Source organism: Budorcas taxicolor, chromosome 22 (assembly GCF_023091745.1).
Source record: "Budorcas taxicolor isolate Tak-1 chromosome 22, Takin1.1, whole genome shotgun sequence".
NCBI classification, from domain to species: Eukaryota; Metazoa; Chordata; class Mammalia; order Artiodactyla; family Bovidae; genus Budorcas; species Budorcas taxicolor.
Genome location: NC_068931.1, coordinates 42,352,832 through 42,372,375, shown reverse-complemented (window position 1 = coordinate 42,372,375; position 19,544 = coordinate 42,352,832). Strand labels below are relative to the sequence as shown.

At 45.2% G+C, this 19,544-nt stretch overlaps 1 protein-coding gene across 3 annotated transcripts in view; it reads left to right on the top strand.

Moving 5' to 3' along the window:
* PPP4R1 (protein phosphatase 4 regulatory subunit 1) overlaps positions 1–19,544 on the top strand; it is a 49,114-nt gene that overhangs the window by 20,698 nt on the left and 8,872 nt on the right. For 2 of the 3 annotated variants that reach the window (XM_052660286.1, XM_052660283.1), the window contains exons 5-13: positions 3,026–3,168; positions 3,612–3,758; positions 6,271–6,378; positions 6,509–6,574; positions 7,216–7,374; positions 7,950–8,077; positions 14,775–15,286; positions 17,930–18,078; positions 18,877–18,972. In XM_052660286.1, coding sequence (XP_052516246.1) covers positions 3,026–3,168; positions 3,612–3,758; positions 6,271–6,378; positions 6,509–6,574; positions 7,216–7,374; positions 7,950–8,077; positions 14,775–15,286; positions 17,930–18,078; positions 18,877–18,972 — 1,508 coding nt within the window. The remainder of the gene's footprint in view (positions 1–3,025; positions 3,169–3,611; positions 3,759–6,270; positions 6,379–6,508; positions 6,575–7,215; positions 7,375–7,949; positions 8,078–14,774; positions 15,287–17,929; positions 18,079–18,876; positions 18,973–19,544) is intronic. The other variant, XM_052660284.1, reaches the window with a different exon arrangement.

Below are 19,544 nucleotides of genomic sequence, written 5' to 3'. Positions count from 1 at the left end.
TCATGGGATTTCACAGGCAAGAATACTGGAGTGGATAGCCATTCCCTTCTCCTGTATGTGTTCTAAAATGTATCTCAGGTTGTTGAGTTCCTGATAAATATCTCTATTGACATTTATACTTTGGATATGTGTAAACAGTACATACGCTATGCCAGGTTCTAGGTTGAATGTCAGAGCCATTACCAAGATACATAAGAATTCCTGTTATCAAATTAACAGTTGAGTGAGTGCAGCCGACATACTATCAGTAAGCCGTAACAGGGAGGATTGGGGCTGGCTTCAGACAGCTGGAGGCATCTGAACTGGGTCTGATGGCACAGAGGGGCGAAGAAAGGAGAGGTGTAGGGGCCTGGGGAGCTTAGGACACTGGCCCATTTGGTCAACAGTGGGTTTACTAGTCCTGCAGTTTAGAAAAACTAGGCTTAAGCGAGGGGACTGAGGGCTAGATGGTAAAGATTTATACTGTTCTGGGCCTGAGAGTTCACACCGCTTGTGATTTGAGACAGTAATGCAGAGAGCCTTGCCTTGAGGAGAAGCTGGGTTGGCAGGAAGGCCTGCTGGGCAGCTCCTCTGACTGTTAGGAGTCATCTGGGAGCGGTGTCAGGGCCAGAGGGTTGTCAGAGCCACGCCGTCGCAGCCTCCTTGAGTTTGAGGGTTCTAGTCTCTCTGTCAGATATCAGGAAGTTTTGGTCTTAATATTTTTAATGTTACGTTTCCTCCATCTCAGACTCCTATATTTTTTTAAGTTTTCTTTTGTCTAAGTAGATGTTTTATTGTTGATGTTGTTCAATTGCTCAGTCGTGTCTGGCTCTTTACAACCCCATAGACTGCAGCACGCCAGGCTTCCCTGTTCTTCACCATCTCCCGGAGCTTGCTCAAACTCATGTCTGTTGAGTCAGTGATGCCCTCCAACCATCTCATCCTCTGTCATCCCTTTCTCCTGCCCTCAATCTTTCCCAGCATCAGGGTCTTTTCTAATGACTCATTTCTTCGCATCAGGTGGCCAAAGTATTGAAGCTTCAGCATCAGTCCTTCCAATGAATATTCAGGACTGATTTCCTTTAGGATGGGCTAGTTGGATCTTCTTGCAGTCCAAGGGACTCTCAAGAGTCTTCTCCAACACCACAGTTCAAAAGCATCAATTCTTCAGTGCTCAGCTTTCTTTATAGTCCACCTCTCACATCCGTACATGACTACTGGAAAAACCATAGCTTTGACTATATGGACCTTTGTCGGCAAAATGTTTTATACATTTTATACGTGGTTTAAAATACAGAACTCCTATCAGATACATCTTTTGTCCATAATGAAGTCTTTGTAAGGTGAAATTAGCTGGTCTTAGTTTGGGGGTTTTATTTGCCTTGAAGGGCTTCACCTGAAGTTGAACAGTTCTATGAGAAACGCTGGACTGGAAGAAACACAAGCTGGAATCAAGATTGCCAGGAGAAATATCAATAACCTCAATATCAATAACCTCAGATATGCAGATGACACCACCTGTATGGCAGAAAGTGAAGAGGAACTAAAAAGCCTCTTGATGAAAGTAAAAGAGGAGAGTGAAAAGGTTGGCTTAAAGCTCAACATTCAGAAAACGAAGATCATGGCATCCGGTCCCGTCACTTCATGGGAAATAGATGGGGAAACAGTGGAAACAGTGTCAGACTTTATGTTTTTGGGCTCCAAAATCACTGCATATGGTGATTGCAGCCAGGAAATTAAAAGATGCTTACTCCTTGGAAGAAAGGTTATGACCAACCTAGATAGTATATTCAAAAGCAGAGACATTACTTTGCCGACTAAGGTCCGTCTAGTCAAGGCTATGGTTTTTCCTGTGGTCATGTATGGATGTGAGAGTTGGACTGTGAAGAAGGCTGAGCGCTGAAGAATTGATGCTTTTGAACTGTGGTGCTGGAGAAGACTCTTGAGAGTCCCTTGGGCTGCAAGGAGATCCAACCAGTCCATTCTGAAGGAGATCAGCCCTGGGTGTTCTTTGGAAGGAATGATGCTAAAGCTGAAACTCCAGTACTTTGGCCACTTGATGCCAAGAGTTGAGTCATTGGAAAAGACTCTGATGCTGGGCAGGAGAAGAAGGGGACGACCGAGGATGAGATGGCTGGATGGCATCACTGACTCGATGGACGCAAGTCTGAGTGAACTCCGGGAGTTGGTGATGGACAGGGAGGCCTGGGGTGCTGTGATTCGTGGGGTCAGAAAGAGTCAGACACGACTGACCAACTGAACTGAGCTGAAGGGCTTCACACCTCAAGATTCAACTTTTTTTTTTACCTTGCCCTACAGCTTACAAGATCTTATTTCCCCAATCAGGGATTGAACCCTCTGCAGTGGAAGTGCGTAGCCCTAACCTCTGGACCACCAGGAAAATCCCTTAAAATCTTGTCTTTTAGTGCTTTTGATCTTAAAACAAAAAAAAAAAATTTGGATCTCTGATTCACCTAGAATTTATGTGTAGAGAGCAGTGTAGGAATCTCACCTTTTTTCCTCATGTAACCAGCTTGCTTTCTTACCGTTACTTGGGACAGTGGTCTTTTTGGAATGCTGTCACATTTAATTTGCCATATGCACTTGGGTCTTTTCAGATTTTTGTTGTTGTTATTTTCAGTCTGTCGGTCTCCTTTAGCATTTGCTGACCCTCTATCGTCGTCGTTAAGTCTGACTACAAACCCTGCACTCACTGGCTGCATTCAGGTTAGGACCCAGTCCTGATAGCCTGTCCTGGGGGCTCTGAGAGAGCAGAGTTTGTGGGTGATGCCATGTACAGTTGACCTGAACTCAGGTGGACAGGTCCAGTCCTCACAGGGAGTGACCGCAGGCTCCAGGCAGGCTCTGAAGACAGAATCTGGGAGGGGGTGACCTTGCCGTGACTGTGAAGAGCATCACAGAGTGGAGTGTGTTCCCCGAGCACTCAGGATGCCAGGAGGAGAGTCTGGGGCTCTTCTGACTGCCCGCCTGGCGAGAACCCCGTTCGGGCAGGATGCATCCACTCACCTTCCTGTCGTTTCCACAGAGCCGACCGTGAGGGCAGAGCTGATGGAGCAGGTGCCTCACATTGCCTTGTTCTGCCAAGAAAACCGGCCAGCAATCCCGTACGCCTTTTCAAAGTACTTGCTGCCCATTGTGGTTCGATATCTCGCAGATCAGAATAACCAGGTAGGAGGGCCCTGTCCACGTTCCCACAGAAATGTGTGCCATCTGGTGGTCTGCTTAGAATGTTCCTTCCACTTAGATCTGGTCATTCGGTTTCTCAGAATGACAAAATGACATCTCAGAGGAGGTGGGGCAGAGTCTAGGAGATCGCCTTAGTGCTGCAGCAGACAGCGCCAATGGCTGCTGCTCACCTGCCACCCTTCCAGGCGGCCCCCAGAAGTTTGTCACTGGGAGACCTCTTTTCCAGGAGTGGCTTTTCTGTTCCCCTTGACCTGTTACGACACAGTCTGCTGAGTTCTGTCTTTGCAGAGCAGCCACCAGTTTTCATCTGCAAAGTTGTGCCAGTTGTGAACCTTTGGTGAGGAGTCTGCAGATTCGTGAACTTCATGCCTTAAGGTTTCATCATACTGTAGACGTGCCTTGTTGACGTGTTTGTTTTTTCCCAGGTAAGAAAAACGAGCCAGGCAGCTTTGCTGGCCCTGCTGGAGCAGGAGCTGATCGAGCGCTTTGATGTGGAGACCAAGGTGTGCCCCGTCCTCGTGGAGCTGACAGCCCCCGACAGCAACGACGACGTGAAGACGGAGGCTGTGGCTGTAAGCAGAGCTCAGTTTTTCAGTTCAGGGAGATGAGCTAGTGTGTGACCGTAGGAGGTGACGTTAGACACAACGCCATATTACATGTGGTAGGGTGGGTACGTGTTGGGTATCAGAGTAGCCGCGGGTCATGGAATTTGAAACATAAATGCTGGGCTCGGAGCGGACACAGGCTTCCGAGGGCAGAGGTGTCTTTCCTGGAGGGCTTGTGCTGCGTGGAGCTCCTGGGATGATGGTCCTTGCTAGGCTCAGAGAGGCCAGGATGAACGGCAAGAAAATAGTGAATCAGCTGTGAATTCATCTCATCAAAAGGAAAAAGTAAGGTGGCAAAGATAGCCAGGATCCTTTTAAAAACCCTGTATTGAATGAAGACGCATTTGAGCTCCTCGAGTTGCTGTTGAGCACTTTTCTAGGCACTGTGAGTGCGCAGTAAGAAAAGAGAGGGATGCTGCTTGTTGCTCCTGTCCTTGATGGCATGCTCTTTGCAGGGAGGAATATATGATACAAGTTACGATTACTAGAAAAACACACAGATTAAGTCGTCATGCACATAATAAAGTCAAATATGGTGAGTTCTCTGGTTTGGGGACATGGTTAGCAAATAGTTTGATTACTTGAGAGCCATTGCAAGTTGGGCTTGAATTACACGGATAGTATGTTATCATTCACATCTGTGGTTCCTCAGTTTAGAAAGTAAGAATTCTTATAATAGAAAAGTGATGAATCCATCTGAAAAATAATTTAAATTATTTAGGTAGTGAGAATTTGCTATTTAAACCTAATGCAATGGGATTTGTGTTGATGTGAAAGAAAGTTACACTAGAAATGATTTAATAGTGCTTCTGGATCTTGTGTAGGATGAATTGTATTTTCTCTCTAGTGCCTTTCGTTGGAAGTTCCGTTATTTTGTTTTTAGATACTTAGGTACCAGTTAACAATGAATTTAGATAGTTTTCAGCAATTGCATTTTTATTGGAGTGAAGTTCACATAATATAGGATCAATCATGTTAAAGTTGACAGTTGAGGAGCATTTAGTACGTTCATGGTGGTGTATCACCTCCGTCAAGTTCCAAATCAGATTTTTTCTTTTTTTTTTTTTAAATTTCTCAAACTTCTCAAGAAAAAGGAAATTGATTTTGGTGTAACTGTTGGTTTATATTGAGCAGAGCTTAACTTGCTGTGTTATGATTTTTGATGTGATTTACGAATAGTAAAACATTGTAATTAAAATAAGGCTACACCCAGTGCTAATGAGAAGCGTGTGATTCTCTCACAAATGGTTTGTGTTTATTCTGTTATGTTTTGCATTCCTTGTCTTCCCAGTTGTTTTGTTTTGGGAATAATTCATCCTAAGAATTTAATTATGCCAGATTGGTGATCGTTAGCTTGGGCTTGGAGATGCCTGGAAACAGTCTGGAGTCAAGAAACCACGTTGCTTTAGGGGATGGGGGGTGTCAGTGCCCCCCCCCCCAGCCCCCACCCCACTCTGAGGGTCGTGGGTCTGGTAGGGATGGGCCAACCTGACAGTCTGTGGGCACAGTCTGTGGACACAATAGATCATATGTGTACTGTGTTAAATTTCATGTTTGTGTGTTTGTTTTTCATTATTGTGAATATTTGTATACATTTTTGGTTGTTCGTTGATAATTTACAGAAATACATGTTTTTTTCATTCTGTCCTTTGTCCTGCAAACCTCCTAAGCTCACTTGTTTGTTGCAGTGCTTCTTGTAGGTTCCTTGCGATGTGGTCTGTAGACAGCCATGCACGTGTGGGTAGAGTCCCCTTTCTACCCAGTCAGTTGCCTGTCCTCCTAGTATTTGCCTGGGCTGGGGGTGGACGTAACATACAATGATGACGGACCGTCAGATTTCCTTGTATTCTAACTCTGTGGGGAGGGTATTCAAATACGTTGAGCTGGTTTTCAAACAGTTCTGTCCTCACTTTGCCTGGAATGGTGTTATCCAAATCCTGTGTGTCTCAGGCCTCTGTCCATGCCTTCCTGGAGCCCTGGCTTTGCAGAGTAAGCGTGTGGTCTTCCCATTTGCGAGTTTCAGAGACAGTGGGTGCTTTGCACAATGAGGACTTGCTGTGTGCAGGCTTTCCTTAGCAGTGCAGGTGTCCCGCGTCCAGACCTTTTTGTGGATGGATAGTCTTGCCTTCGAGCAGTCACCATTTATTCTCTTATCAGGGAAATATAGGCGTTTGTTTTTTTTTTTTTTTACTTTTATTAGGCAAAATGATTAATAAGGTTGAAACTATAGGTAAAAATGCAATTTTTAGGATTTTCTCTGGGTTTATTGTACCTTTAATAGTCGTTGGGCTGATTCTGTTGGTAGTAGTTAATATCTGTTTTTCTGTCTTCAACTTGGACAAGTAAGATGAATTCTTTTGTGATGTATAAGGACATCATGTCATATTTTATACTTCCTTAGGTTACATACTTTTAATAAATTGACAGAAGTCTTAGTGTGAAGGTGCATTCAGTATGTCTGTGCTCTCATTTATTTTAGATAATGTGCAAAATGGCCCCCATGGTTGGCAAGGACATCACGGAGCGTTTGATCCTCCCTCGGTTTTGTGAGATGTGCTGTGACTGCAGAATGTTTCATGTTCGAAAGGTATTGTGCTGGTGGTGCTTAAGATACTTGGTTCTTCTCGTGGTTACTGTATTGATCTGTGGGATTTAAAAGATTTTTTTTAAAGAACGCTTACGATATTTTGAAATGTCAATGATGCTTTCATTGTCAGGTCTGTGCCGCCAATTTTGGAGACATTTGCAGCGTCGTCGGCCAGCAAGCTACTGAGGAGATGTTGGTAAGGCCTGCAGACAGGAACCGAGGAGAAAGCAGTGCGTCACAGAGCGGCTCCTGAAATTTGAAATACATGCAGCGGCCACCAAATTGTGTTAACATAGTTCCAGAAAGATATTATGATGCTGAGAGTTTAAGTTTCTGTAATCTGGGTTGTATTGTGTTGTGTTTAAGGACAGTTTATTAAAAGTGTGGATGTGTTAAGAATCATCAATCCCTTTTTAATTCTCATTTCTATAAAATCAGTACTTATTTATTCAAATGAATCTTTCATTTTATTACAATCCTAGAATATTTTACTGACCAATTAGATTTACAGCAGGTGATTTTTAAATGGTTAGTTCATGGGATGTAAGGGCTTAATGTACAAGTTAATGTGCTCGAGTTTTGGAAACCACCTATTATGCAGAGAGTCATTAAGTACAAACTCGAGCTGTATTTGTCAGGAGTGTCTTTGCTTTTCCACAGTCAGGAGTGGAATGAATTGGGTGTGATTTATTTAAAGCTACTAATTGCTAATATTAAATGAGTCTTCTAAATTTTGTTAAGCTAATGTTTTAAATGCCGGGAAAGTGAGCAATGAAGTAAAAGTAACAACTGAAACCCTCGTGTCTCTGCCTAATGATCGGGGCCCCTCTCGCCCAGCTGCCCAGGTTTTTCCAGCTCTGCTCAGACAACGTGTGGGGCGTCCGCAAGGCCTGCGCGGAGTGCTTCATGGCCGTTTCATGTGCCACATGTCAAGAGATTCGACGGACTAAACTATCAGCACTCTTCATTAATTTGATCAGTGATCCTTCACGTTGGGTAGGGCTTTGTTTGATTACCATTTTTGTAAAAGTGCGTTTTACAGAAAATAGGATTTTAATCCCATAATTTGAGAAATAATTTATCATTTAAGTTATGTTACTGGTGATGACTTCCCTGGTGGCTCAGAGGATAAAGCGTCTGCCTGCAATGCAGGAGACCTGGGTTTGATCCCTGGGTTGGGAACAGCCCCTGGAGAAGAAAATGGCAACCCACTCCAGTATTCTTGCCTGGAGAATCCCATGGACAGAGGAGCCTGGTGGGCTACAGTCCACGGGGTCACAAAGAGTCGGACACGACTGAGCAACTTCGCACACTCAAACACACACGTTACTGCAGATAACTTCTGGGAGTAGACGATGGACTCTGTATTAACTTTTTTTTTTTAAACAGGAGAAAATTTGTATTCCATGCAAATATTTTGTAGGGTCTCATATTCACATCCTCACGGTTTGGATATTCAAGCCAAGATTAAAAAGCTTAAAAGTAAAAAGGAGAAAATGATTGAGGGGGAATTGTAGCTCCTCGCTGAGGATGGACTCAGGGTCTTCTCCTATCCTTTCTTCCCTCCATAGGTTCGGCAAGCAGCTTTCCAGTCTCTAGGACCTTTCATATCTACGTTCGCTAATCCATCCAGCTCGGGCCAGTATTTTAAAGAAGAAAACAAAAGCTCAGAAGATACATCAGTAGAAGACAAAAATAGGTAAGATCTTTAAAAACTTTGCTTTCAAGTTTTACTTCTTGTGAGCAGTTTTTTCATTTTCACTACTTTTATTATGTTCTTTTGGGAGAGTTTATTATTTCTCTTGATTATAAAAGTTGGCAAATATTTTTTATAGAATCTTTTTGTAAACACATTTGTTAAACATCTCTTTGGTTAATTGTGTATTGAAATGAGAAGATGAAGATGCATATAACACAGCTAGCTTGGTGCTGGACACATGGAAAGCTGTCATGATAGATTTGATAATTTTTGCGTAAGTTTAGTTAATAATTTACCTAGTAAACCATCTGTTAACACTTACAAAGAATATACAAAGTAATGGTTATACAATTTAAAGGGTTTGGTTTTTCAAGGAGTAAAACCTAATTTAGGTTATGTGTTACTCTAAAGTCAGTTTCTTACCATTATTTTCCTCTTTAGTCAATTTCCTTTTGGATCTTCCATTCTGTCTCAGAATAATGATTATGTCAGTAATCATAATAATTATTTGTAAATAATTATATGGGGGAAATATTTTAATGATTAGCCCCAAGTTTGTGTACTTATTGGAGCTTCCCTTATAGCTCAGTCAGTAAAGAATCTGCCTACAATACAGGAGACCTGCATTCGATTCCTGGGTTGGGAAGATGCTCTGGAGAAGGAAATGGCAACCCACTCCAGTATTCTCTCCTGGAGAATCCCATAGACAAGGAGTCTGGTAGGCTACAGTCCACGAGATCACAAGACACATGACTTAGCCACTAAACTACGCACCACCAGTGTACTTATTAACTGGAATATCAACTTTTAAGAGCATTTAATAAGACAAAAAACTAAGATCATGGCATCTGGTCTCATTACTTCATGGCAAATAAAAGGGAAAAAAGTGGAAACAGTGGCAGATTTTATTTTCTTGGGCTCTAAAATCACTGCAAATGGTGACTGCAGGGATGAAATTAAAAGACATTTGCTCCTTGGAAGAAAAGTTACGGTAAAGCTAGACAGCATATTAAAAAGCAGAGACCACCACTTCGCTGACAAAGGTCCATATAGTCAGAGCTGTGGTTTTTCCAGTAGTCACGTATGGATGTGAGAGTTGGACCCTAAAGAAGGCTGAGCACCGAACTGATGCTTGCAAGTGGTGGTGCTGGAGAAGTCTCTTGAGAGTCCCTTGGACAGCAAGGAGATCAAACCAGTCAGTCTTAAAGGAAATCAACCCTGAATATTCATTGAAACAACTGATGCTGAAGCTGAAACCGGTACTTTGGCCACCTGATGCGAACAGCTGACTGATTGGAAAAGACCCTGATGCTGGGAAAGATTGAAGGCAGGAGGAGAAGGGGACGACAGAGGATGAGATGGTTGGATGGCATCACCAACTCAATGGACATGAGTGAACAAACTCCGGGAGTTGGTGAAGGACAAGGAAGAGCCTGGCATGCTGCAGTCCATGGGGTCAAAAAGAGTCAGACATGACTTAGAGATTGAATGACAACAATAAGGCAACTAAATTTTAAAGCTTAAAGAGGACACCTATGATTTTTACTTAAAAAATTTTTTTTTGCATTTAATTTTAAATTGAGTTTTAGTTTTTACGATTTAGAATATCCTTGGGGGAAAGCAGCCCAGACCTAACGTAACCTAGTGCACTAGAAACACACACAGACTCTGACAGGTGTGCCCTGGGCACCCGCCCCCCTTGTCATGATGCTGATGGACGTTTTCTTCTGTAGGTCTTGGTTCTGGGGCATTTCCTCTCTTGATGTTGTGACTTGGCACTCCTTCCTCTCGTCTCTGCTGCCTTGTTCTACCTTTCTGCCCGTTCTCCTCCTGTCCTGCTAAATAGTCAAACCCAAGGTACTGTTCTCTGTGAAGGAAGAAAAATCACCCTAAAGCTATCTTCCTAGCCAGGAAAGTTAGTCACTGCTTTTGAAAACCATTGCTGCAGGACGTTTTTCAGTGATGATGGGCGGTGGGGGTTCTCTACTCTCACTGTTAAGATCAGCAAGCTTTTCGCTAGTGGCACTAATTGTATGAAGACTGTTGCATAGCTTTTATTTATTTATGAATCTGGAAAGAGTCTAGGAAGTGATAATGTAAATTTACGGAGAATCGTATAGGACAGGGGTGAGTAGACTTCCCATAAAAGACCTGCGGAAAATACTTTAAAGTCTCTGTCAGAACTACTCACCTTGCCTTTGCAGACAGTCGGTGGTGTGTGGGCTCAGCTGTGTTCCAATAAAACTTTATTGACAAAAACATTGGTGTGGCCAAACATGGCTGGTGATTTTGCTGGACTGCCTCTATAGGATCTTGTTGGAAGAGCTGTTTAAAGACTGTTGGTCATCTTTTGGCTACAAACCTTAACTCCCCTTCCATTGTAATGAGATCTGTCTTAGTGTCAGGTCAGTGCTATTGTAGCATTGGACTTTCACTATATTTTTAGACTTTGTTGACTCATGTTAATGATGTTGGTGGAGGGAGGAGGCAGTTCTGGCTGCGAAAAGAGTTCTGTTAGATATTGTAAAAGCCGTCATGTAGTTCCATGTAGTATTTATCTCAGAGCCATTAGCTGGATGGCCCACTCTTAAATACGTGTTGAGCTGCCTTAAATCTAGTTTTGGTTTTTAAGGTTTGTTGATTGGTTCATTTAGCAAAACCTAATTGAACACCTACTATGAACCAGTGACTGTAGCCAGATACACAGGACTTGGTTCTTGTTCTCAGGGTCCTCTCAGTTTCCTAGAATTCAGATTTCTCAAGCAGATGTCTTACAAAGCAAGTTTTTAGCAATATGTTTCCACTGCTGTTTATTTTGTTTGTATTGTTTTATCTGATCCTGGAGCTACTTAATATCACTTACTACTCTTTGAAGCATGTTTTGGTTATAAATCTCTGACTTTATAAAATGCCAGGTTTCTCTCTCACTCTCCCTCACTCACCCTGGATCAGGCTTCTTTGAAGGTGTTGAGAAAGGTGCTTCCAGAGTGGTTAAGTGTTGAGATTTGCACTGTTATCTGAAATGAGCACCCCGTCTTCCATTTAGCTAAACCAGCTATTAATATCACATTACTCTCTGCACACTGCCTTCTTTTGGGTCTCCCTCTTCCCGTCTGGGACGCCATCCTGTTCTGCCCACGCCTCATTTCACAGAGAGCTGTCTGGACGGACGACCTCAGTGTCTTGGAGGAAACCCAGAGCGTTTGCATCCTGTCTGTCTTGAGCGCTGGAGAACAAGCGCTGATGTGGGCCTGTCTTCTCATCCTGTGCTTGCACACGACATCCACAGACTGCGGTCCCTTGCACGGTAGCCTGGGTTTATCTTGTGTTCTCATACCATCACCAGCCCTGGCATGCCCTCAGCACGTGATAAATCTCAAATGAGTTAATGTAAGAAAGTAATGGATTTTATCCCAGAAGCCTTAAGTAACGGAATCGTTTTTGCTAGTCTTTGTCAGTTTAGCATAAAGCTAACTTCGTGTAAGTAAAACTGATTGCTGTTGTTTTAAATCTGGAAGTATTTCTCTGATGTCGAGACTCCATTAAGTGAGCACATGGAGTCCGTGTCTGCTGCCGCCCAGCTCGCCCATGCACTGCCGGGACCAGCGGTTCCCCAGTCACTTTCCTAGGCCAGGGTCTTGGCTCACCTGGACCCTAAGGATGTTAGCTGTCAGCCAGTGTAGATCCCAGGGGACGTGGGTGCTGGTGGAGACGTATTCCTGGCTGACCCTCTGGCACCTCCGAGGAGCTGGGTGCTCTGCTCACTGTGCCAGCCCCTCTCCTCCAGTGTGTTTGCACGTATGGCGGTGTTTTCTCGTATGGTGGTGTTTGCAAGACTAACTATTAGGAAGGTCAGAATCCTGACCGTCTTCAGCAGCTTGATGGTGCACTGGTTATTACTCAGCTTCAGGAAAAAGCATATTTAGAGAATTCATATTTTTGACAGTTTGAAGCAACTGGTATTCATACAGAATTTAATACTTTGCAGAATTTCATGTGAGGGAAGATGTTTTTCTCTCTTGAAAACCGTGGTAGGAGTTTGAAGTCAGGCCAGATTAGTAATTTTCATTAGCAGACAGAGTGACTTGGCTGGTGACTCTGCTTTTCTTGCTGAGAATATTAAAATTTAACTTTAATGCTGAGATGAGGCAGTGATAAAGGAGCTTCAGGCCCTTGGAATAGTTTTCCAAACTAATTGGCTTTGAATAAGTTTTTGTTTGTGAATTTTAAATGGAAATTTATTAAGTTCTTCAGGTAACAGATGATGTCTGAAGTTTCAGTCATTTGCTCCCCACCCCCACCAAGCAATGTCCTGTTGCTTTGATTTTTAAAATTTAGTTTGCATAATATCAAAAAAGCTGTAAAAATACCACAGAGAATCCCATAAACCCTTCTAGATTTCTTCAAATGTTAAGATTTTACCATAGTTGCTTTGTTATTATTTTTCTGAGTTCTTTGAGATAAGTTTTAGACATGATATACTTTCTTAAATATTTCACTGTGTATTTTCTCAAAACACACAGACATGAACACATAAGCACAGTCTCATTACCGCAATTGAAAAGTTAAAATAGATACAATACTGTCATCTAGAGATTTCACTCAGATATTACCAATTATCCCAATCATTTTTTAAAACAAAAGAAAAAATATCTTTAATAGAGAAGATGGTTGGAAAAACGTCATGCAATTCATATGTACATGGAGGACGTTTATTACACACAGGAGCACTGGCTTGGAGGACTGCTGGGGGCCTCCAGGGTGCTGTAGGCCTCGCAGCCAGCCCCTCGCTTTCTGAACAGGGTGTGAGCGTGGAGCCTGCAGTGAGAATGCAGGGTGAGGACCAAGCTCTTGCACAGTTTGCATGTGGCCTAGTTTATGGTTTATCAGGACGGAGGAGAAACACCAGAATTTTAAATGCTGTCACTGTGTGGTCTGTTTTCAGATGACTTTTTAAAATGTTTGTATCTGTATCTAAAACAGCTTTGTAAAATAATCATGCTGTGTTTTCAGAAAATCGTTTCTGAAGACTGTAAACATTCCTATAAGACAAAACCTAATCCGGGAAGGGAGTGACCTCCCAAGACCACGCACGGTGGCCGGGGTATCACATAGGTGGTGCCGTCACCTGCCAGGGTGCAGGCTGGGGAGCCTCCTGTGTAATGCCTTTTATTCTGTGTTTCAGGGGAGCACCTTTAGCTTTCCCCCCACACTCAACGGGACATGTGTCCATCCTCACCTCCCTGTCATGGTTCTTAGAAAGAGGTGTCTCGTCACCTGTCTCATCTGCCCGCCTGGGTTCTCAGCCCCCGTCTGTCCTCTCGAGAAAGACGTGGCTTTGCCAGCTGTTCCATCAGCCTCCTGCATCTCCAGTTCTTCATCTCTTCTGACCTTTCTCCCTACGCCTCACACACCCTTTTGTACAAGAAGAATGCCGCACTCTTGGTTACTCTGCACGCCTGGCGTGCGGACATTCATGCCCAGCCCACACTCATCCTCCTGAGTCCCCTCTGGTCTGGCTCAGGGTGTGACCACCCTCCCAGGGCGTCACCACCTGGAACTGCGTGTAGACCCCAGCGCGGCCCATGCAGACGTCAGCGTCTCCTCTCTGAGCCATCACACTCGCATTTCTGCTTCCTGAAAGCGCTGCCCCTCTTCTGTCGCCCCTGCCTTCGCACGCCTGTCTGAGCTCGCTTCCCCTCAAGGCTCGCAGACGCTGACTGCTTCTTCAGACACGACTCCTGTTGTTCCGACTGAAGCCTTTCCTCCCAGCCCCGCCTCCCAGGATCATGGGCGTGCTTCTGTGCGCACTGCTTTGCCGGTGGTCACCTGCTTTGTTGCTGTTTGCCTCTAATTACAACCTCAGGAGCAGGACCTGAGTCTCATTCACACATAGATCCTCAATACAGTGTCACCTCCTGGCTCCTAGGAGGTGCTTAGTACATGTTTGTTAAATGTAATTGAGTCAAATAAACTTTAGGGGATAAACTTAGCTTAGGTGATGGATGTAGTGACCAGTGAGCTTTAGGTGTAGTGGCTTGTACCATCTCTCTACCAGTTAGATCATGACTCCATTTTGGGGAAACATCTGGGAGTAGAGCTGAAAGTGCAGAAGTAGAATTAACTGTATTTACACCTAAGTGGACTTGAATGTATTTTGTAAGAGTGAATAAGGATCTTCTCTAATGTTGTGTGGAGGGGTTTGTTTCTTTTCAGTGTGGGCAAGGTGGTTTTACTTCTGAGCTTGTCAGTATGTCACTGGAACACAGTGACAATACCATAAAAATCAGATAATTTAGAAGATGTATTTAGCTTAAAATGCCCTGTGGGAATTTATCTTCCTACTGTTCCTTTTTAGTTTCTTTATTATTGAAATTAGCATGATATTTTATCATCACATCTTAAATATTATCTCCTCCAGCTAATACCTAGTAGTTTAATATCTAGACTTAACTGATGTTTGCTTCTCTAAACAGAGGACACCTGATGAAAAAAGAAGCATCATCAGTGATGTACACAAACCATTGAATTTGTATGGATAACTTGTAATCTTTAGTATTTAACATTTAAAGTTAATATTTCTAAAAATAAAAATCTTTAATATTTAATTTTAACTCTAAATTGTTTTAAGTAGTATCTTTATTTGGTTTTCTTCAGGAATTATCTTGATACTTTGACTTTCTTTTCCCGAACGAAGCAGTGAAAGGACCAGGGGTGCAGATGCTCCAGAGGACATGGAGGCCAGGCCCACTGGGGGCGATTCCAGCGTCCACCTGGAAGAGGCGCTGGCGGACGGTGCCGAGACCCCGAGGCAGCCGCCGGGCGAACTGAGCGCTCCTGCGGAGAGCTCCTCACCTCACCGGTCTTTCTCGGAGCCTCCCCCAGACGCGGCTGGCAGCGAGGAGGAGCAAGAGGCCTGCGCCTGCAGGTTAGCATGCCAGCCAGAGGCCGGCACCGGTGCACAGGACTCAGCTCCCTTGGACCAGGAGCTGTACAACTCCTTCCACTTCTGGAGGACTCCTCTCCCCGAGATAGACCTGGACGTGGAGCTGGAGCAGGGCTCCGGGAGCGAGCCCAGCCCACAGGGGCTGGATGTGGAGCCCGAAGTGCCCGCCCCCGGCCCCACCAGCATCACCATGGCCACCAGGAAGGAGCTGGAGGAGATGATAGAAAACCTGGAGCCACACATTGACGACCCCGATGTGAAAGGTATGGGAGGGAGTCGGTTCTTTGTTCTGATGAAATGTTACTTTCTGAGTTTTTTCTGCCAGAAAGATTACCTTTTAAAAATTGCTATCAACCATTGTCATCATGCATTCTTATCTTGAGCATGATTGGTCTGCATTTTAGGGAGTTAATTTTAGAGGAGCTTGTCATTGTCTGAGTGTAGCAGGTTCCAGTGTCCTGGTTCACAGATCGCTCTGATGTGTTCACACACACTCACTGGTCTACAGGTTAAACCTTGAGTCCTGCCTCTGCTCGTCTGCCCTGGGTCTCAATAGACAGTGCTTTGTTTTACAGAAGGAGGACTGTGTAGGAAGGCCCATGACCTGTAAGCGGGGATGAGATGCCCGTCTTCCTGTGGAGCAGGATGTGGTGCTCATTGGCGAGGGTCCCACTGGCGTCTTCGTGCCTCAGTTCGGCCCTTGTTCCCATTGGGTTACACATGTGTCACCTGGGTTCTGCCATTGTGAAAGGCAGCCTTGAAGGTCGCTCTGTGTGACTGTTTAAAAACAGCAAGCTGCTCTCACATCGTGGAGTAGGGGTGTGGGGAGAGGGCCCAGGCCGCCCCATTCCGGGGGTGGGTGCCGGGGGTGGTTTACGGTCTGAGCGTGGGCATCTGACGCCGGTGACATCAGAGCATCATCAGGGTTCCTGACCACGCTAACCGTCAGGGCAATCTGGAATGTTACTGTGAAACAGCAGTTTTGAAAAATCCCCAAACTGCAAGTCTCCAGATCTTCTGTGGACTTGGCTTTCCTTGTTTGTTGCAGAAGCTAAACTTGTAAACTGTCAGTTAGCTCAGTGCTGGCAGATCCCTGCTTTTAAAGCAGACAGAGCCATACCTTCAGTGTCCTTCCAGACACACAAAATCCAGTTACATTGAACTTGGGAAGTGTCGCCAGTGGAGGGGAAGTCAGCAGTTGTCTTCGCTGGGTCTTAGCGTCTGTTGTCACTGTATGGTCACTTGTCTGGAGGACGCACCTGGCGCATACAAGGTGCTCGGTAAGGGACGCTGGATGATTTAGTCGATAAATGACTGTGTTCTCAATCATCAGCATTGCGGACAGAGAGAATGGGGTGACACGTTTAAATTGTAGCAGGTTTAAGAGCTGAATTAGAGAAATAATTAAATCGTAATACAGTATTGCTACTAAAATCTCAATCACAGGCTGTAAATTTTAGGTCAGACAGTGTTAGTCACTGTTTCACGATGGGAAACACACAGTTATATCCTGAAACTCATATGTCCGTGTAGCTCTTTTCAAAAAGCAAACTACACAAATTACTTCTAGCTTATTTGTTTAAAAAGCATTTAAAGTAGCATATTCGATATTCCCATTAATGTTTATTAGGTGTTAGAGAATTGGCTGACTAGCAGGTGTGTACAGAGCGCCCCCTGGAGCAGGCTGCCTGTGTGAGGCGTGCTCTGTGAAAGGCTTCCCGGGACAGGGTCATCAGGGGTCAGGGACACAGACCCCACCTGCCGTGTCTACCAGGGGCTGAGCACTTGCCCAGTCCAGAGCATGGACCGGACAGTCGGCCTTCTCTAGTTCTGCGGTGATTTCCTTGTGGGCACTCAGAGGATTCTGAAAGGGGAGCAGAAGTGACTAAAGGATTAGTACAGATAGCCACCGAGATTCCCGGAAGAGTGGGGATACAGTCCACGAGTAAGCTTTCATGATTGGACACCTCAGTGTAATGTGTTCAGTCAGCTCATCCTGTACATTTCCTGTGTCTCTGCTGCCAGTTACTCGTAGGAAACTTTATAGTAAATTTTATAAATGCTGTAGCATGGTAATAGGCTATCTTAATAAAATGCTGATTGCTTTTTAATCATCTCTAAGTAGAGCAGGAGCCCACTTTCTCATCTTTGTACTAAGTAAATTTGCAGTTAAACTTTATAAATTCCTATGTTTTGAGCATCCAGGGGGATTGTTACTTGAATTAATGCTAAACAAAATTTTTTTTTTTTTGCTAAATTCCTCATTTGGGGCAGAGGAGGAAGAATGCTTGTCTTCGCTTTGAACAACTTTTATACAGAAGATATAACTCAAAGTCGTAGACAATGCTGGTTGTCAGACTTCAGCACTGCTGCTTGGCGATCTGTTGTTTTGCTTTCCTGAGAACAAGACAGTGCTTGTTTGGGATCCCTGTGTTTGGGGCAAGTCACTGATTTCACTTAAAAAAATTAGAGGAAAATATAAATAAACCAGAGTAAGATGTGAGATGTTTAAATGTGACTGCCACAGACGTCTTTGTAATTCCCGTGTTTTATGTTGGCAGGGTCTGTGTGACTGCTCTCCTGCTAAGGTGGCTTAGTAAGTAAGCCAGTCCCACTCATGGTCCCCGAAACATAGTTCACTGACCTTGAAATTGACTAGATAGCACCTCTTCTCGTACTAACGCAGAATAATGCACAGTAGTGGGTAAACACTTTAATCTCATGAAAGCGTGTTAGTTTTCTACTTCTTCCCTGGGAAAACTAATGATTGACCACAGTAGTGGTCTCTTCCAGCTTCTCGAGGGTAGTGTCCCCAGAACACTGCGCCTCGTTGAGCCCATAACAGCGTCCGCGAAGGGGTAGTCCCGCACAGCGGCCTGGCTCACAGCCTGTCCTTCCACCCACAGCACAGGTGGATGTCTTGGCTGCTGCTCTGCGCGCCTCCAGCCTGGACGCTGGCGACGAGGCCGGCGAGGCCGCCCGGAGGGCCCCCCAGGACGAGCTCCCCAGCTGCCGGCTCGACCATGACGCCACTGGGCCTTTGATCAGTGAGGAGGTGAGGGTGCCGCGGGGCGGGCACATGTTCTCGGGCGGCCGTGGGGCTCATCCCGGCTACTTAGTGCCCCCCTTCTGCATAAAGTCGCTGCGTGTCATCTCTGTGACACCCGAGGGTCACGGCTCCTTGCTTGGAGTTAGCAGTTGGTCCATCCTCCCCACCTGCCCACTGCAGCCCAGGTGAAGGCACCGCAGGGGGCAGAGCCCTCTGTTGGGGTGACGAACTGCCCCCCTGTCTTTCTGGAGAGGCGCTGGGTCTCTGACCGGCCTCTCCCTGCAGCGAGCATGGTGTTGAGTGAAGATCGAGACTTGAGGCCAGGAGTAGGTGTGGGCTGAGCTGGCCCCCGGCCTGTGTCCTGCACTGGCTTTTCCCGTGCTACTGTGTCATCTGTGACAAGAAAAAAAGGTGTCTTTGTGAACTTAGAAATAGCCAGAAATAGTAGAAGAAAAACTGCGTACGACATACCGTAGAAGAGTTGACTGTAATACCCTCTAAGTACTGTTTTTATTGATTGCTAATTTTAGATATTTGGGCCTTTCCAAAATTACTTCTAAATTTGCTTTTCAATTACATTTCTTCTGGAATTTATTTTTAAACCTTAAGTAGCTTATTCTGCAAATTTGATTTGAGGCAGGGGAACTCTTAGGAGGTCTTACGTCTGTTTATAAACGTTGAGAAGCATGAAGACTTCATATGCATTCCTCCTTTGGAGGTCGTGAAAGGTGAGCAGCTTAGATGGTGTAGGAGCAAGGAGCTGCCTGACAGGGGTGGCTGTCTAAGTGGCTTTTCTCCCAGCAGACCGTGGACTCTGCCCTGCACTCCATGCACAATGGCTCAGACGCGGGCCCCGGCAGTGGCTTCAGCCCTGAAGAGGAAAGGAGAGCTAAAGTCCAGGTCAGCGACCCCAGACACGTTACTTTCACCCCACTTTCAGCCCATTTCTCCCCGAATCGGGCCCTTCTGATAATGTTTTGGAAAGCAGTGCTTGCTTGTGTGTCCTATTTTTGATGAGAAGATTCAAGCAGTGGAGTGGAGGACCAGCAGAGACCTTTCCTTTCTCACACCATGACCCCTCCCCCCAGGGTGACCACAACCACCCTCCTTCCATGTTTCCTCAGAGCGAGTCTGCGGGCACGTGAGCACAGGCGTGCGCACCTTTGTCTTTCAGAGACAGACAGGCTGTCACGCCTGATCTTCATGCCTGGGTTGTGTGGCTTGTAAGGTGGAGCTGGGTTTCAGGGAGGAGAACGTGGACGCAGGGCCAGAGCCGCCATGAGGCGCCGTCGGCCACAGGGTGCCCTGAGACAGAGGCTTCAAGTGTGGGGCCGCTGGGGTGTGGTGGTGCCTTTCTTTCTTTTCATTTTAAAAACATCGTGTCTTAGAGCTCTTTGCACAGGAACACAGATCCACCTCCGCCCCCACCCCAGCACAGCAGCACCCCCACCATGTGGGCAGGGCTGTGGCGG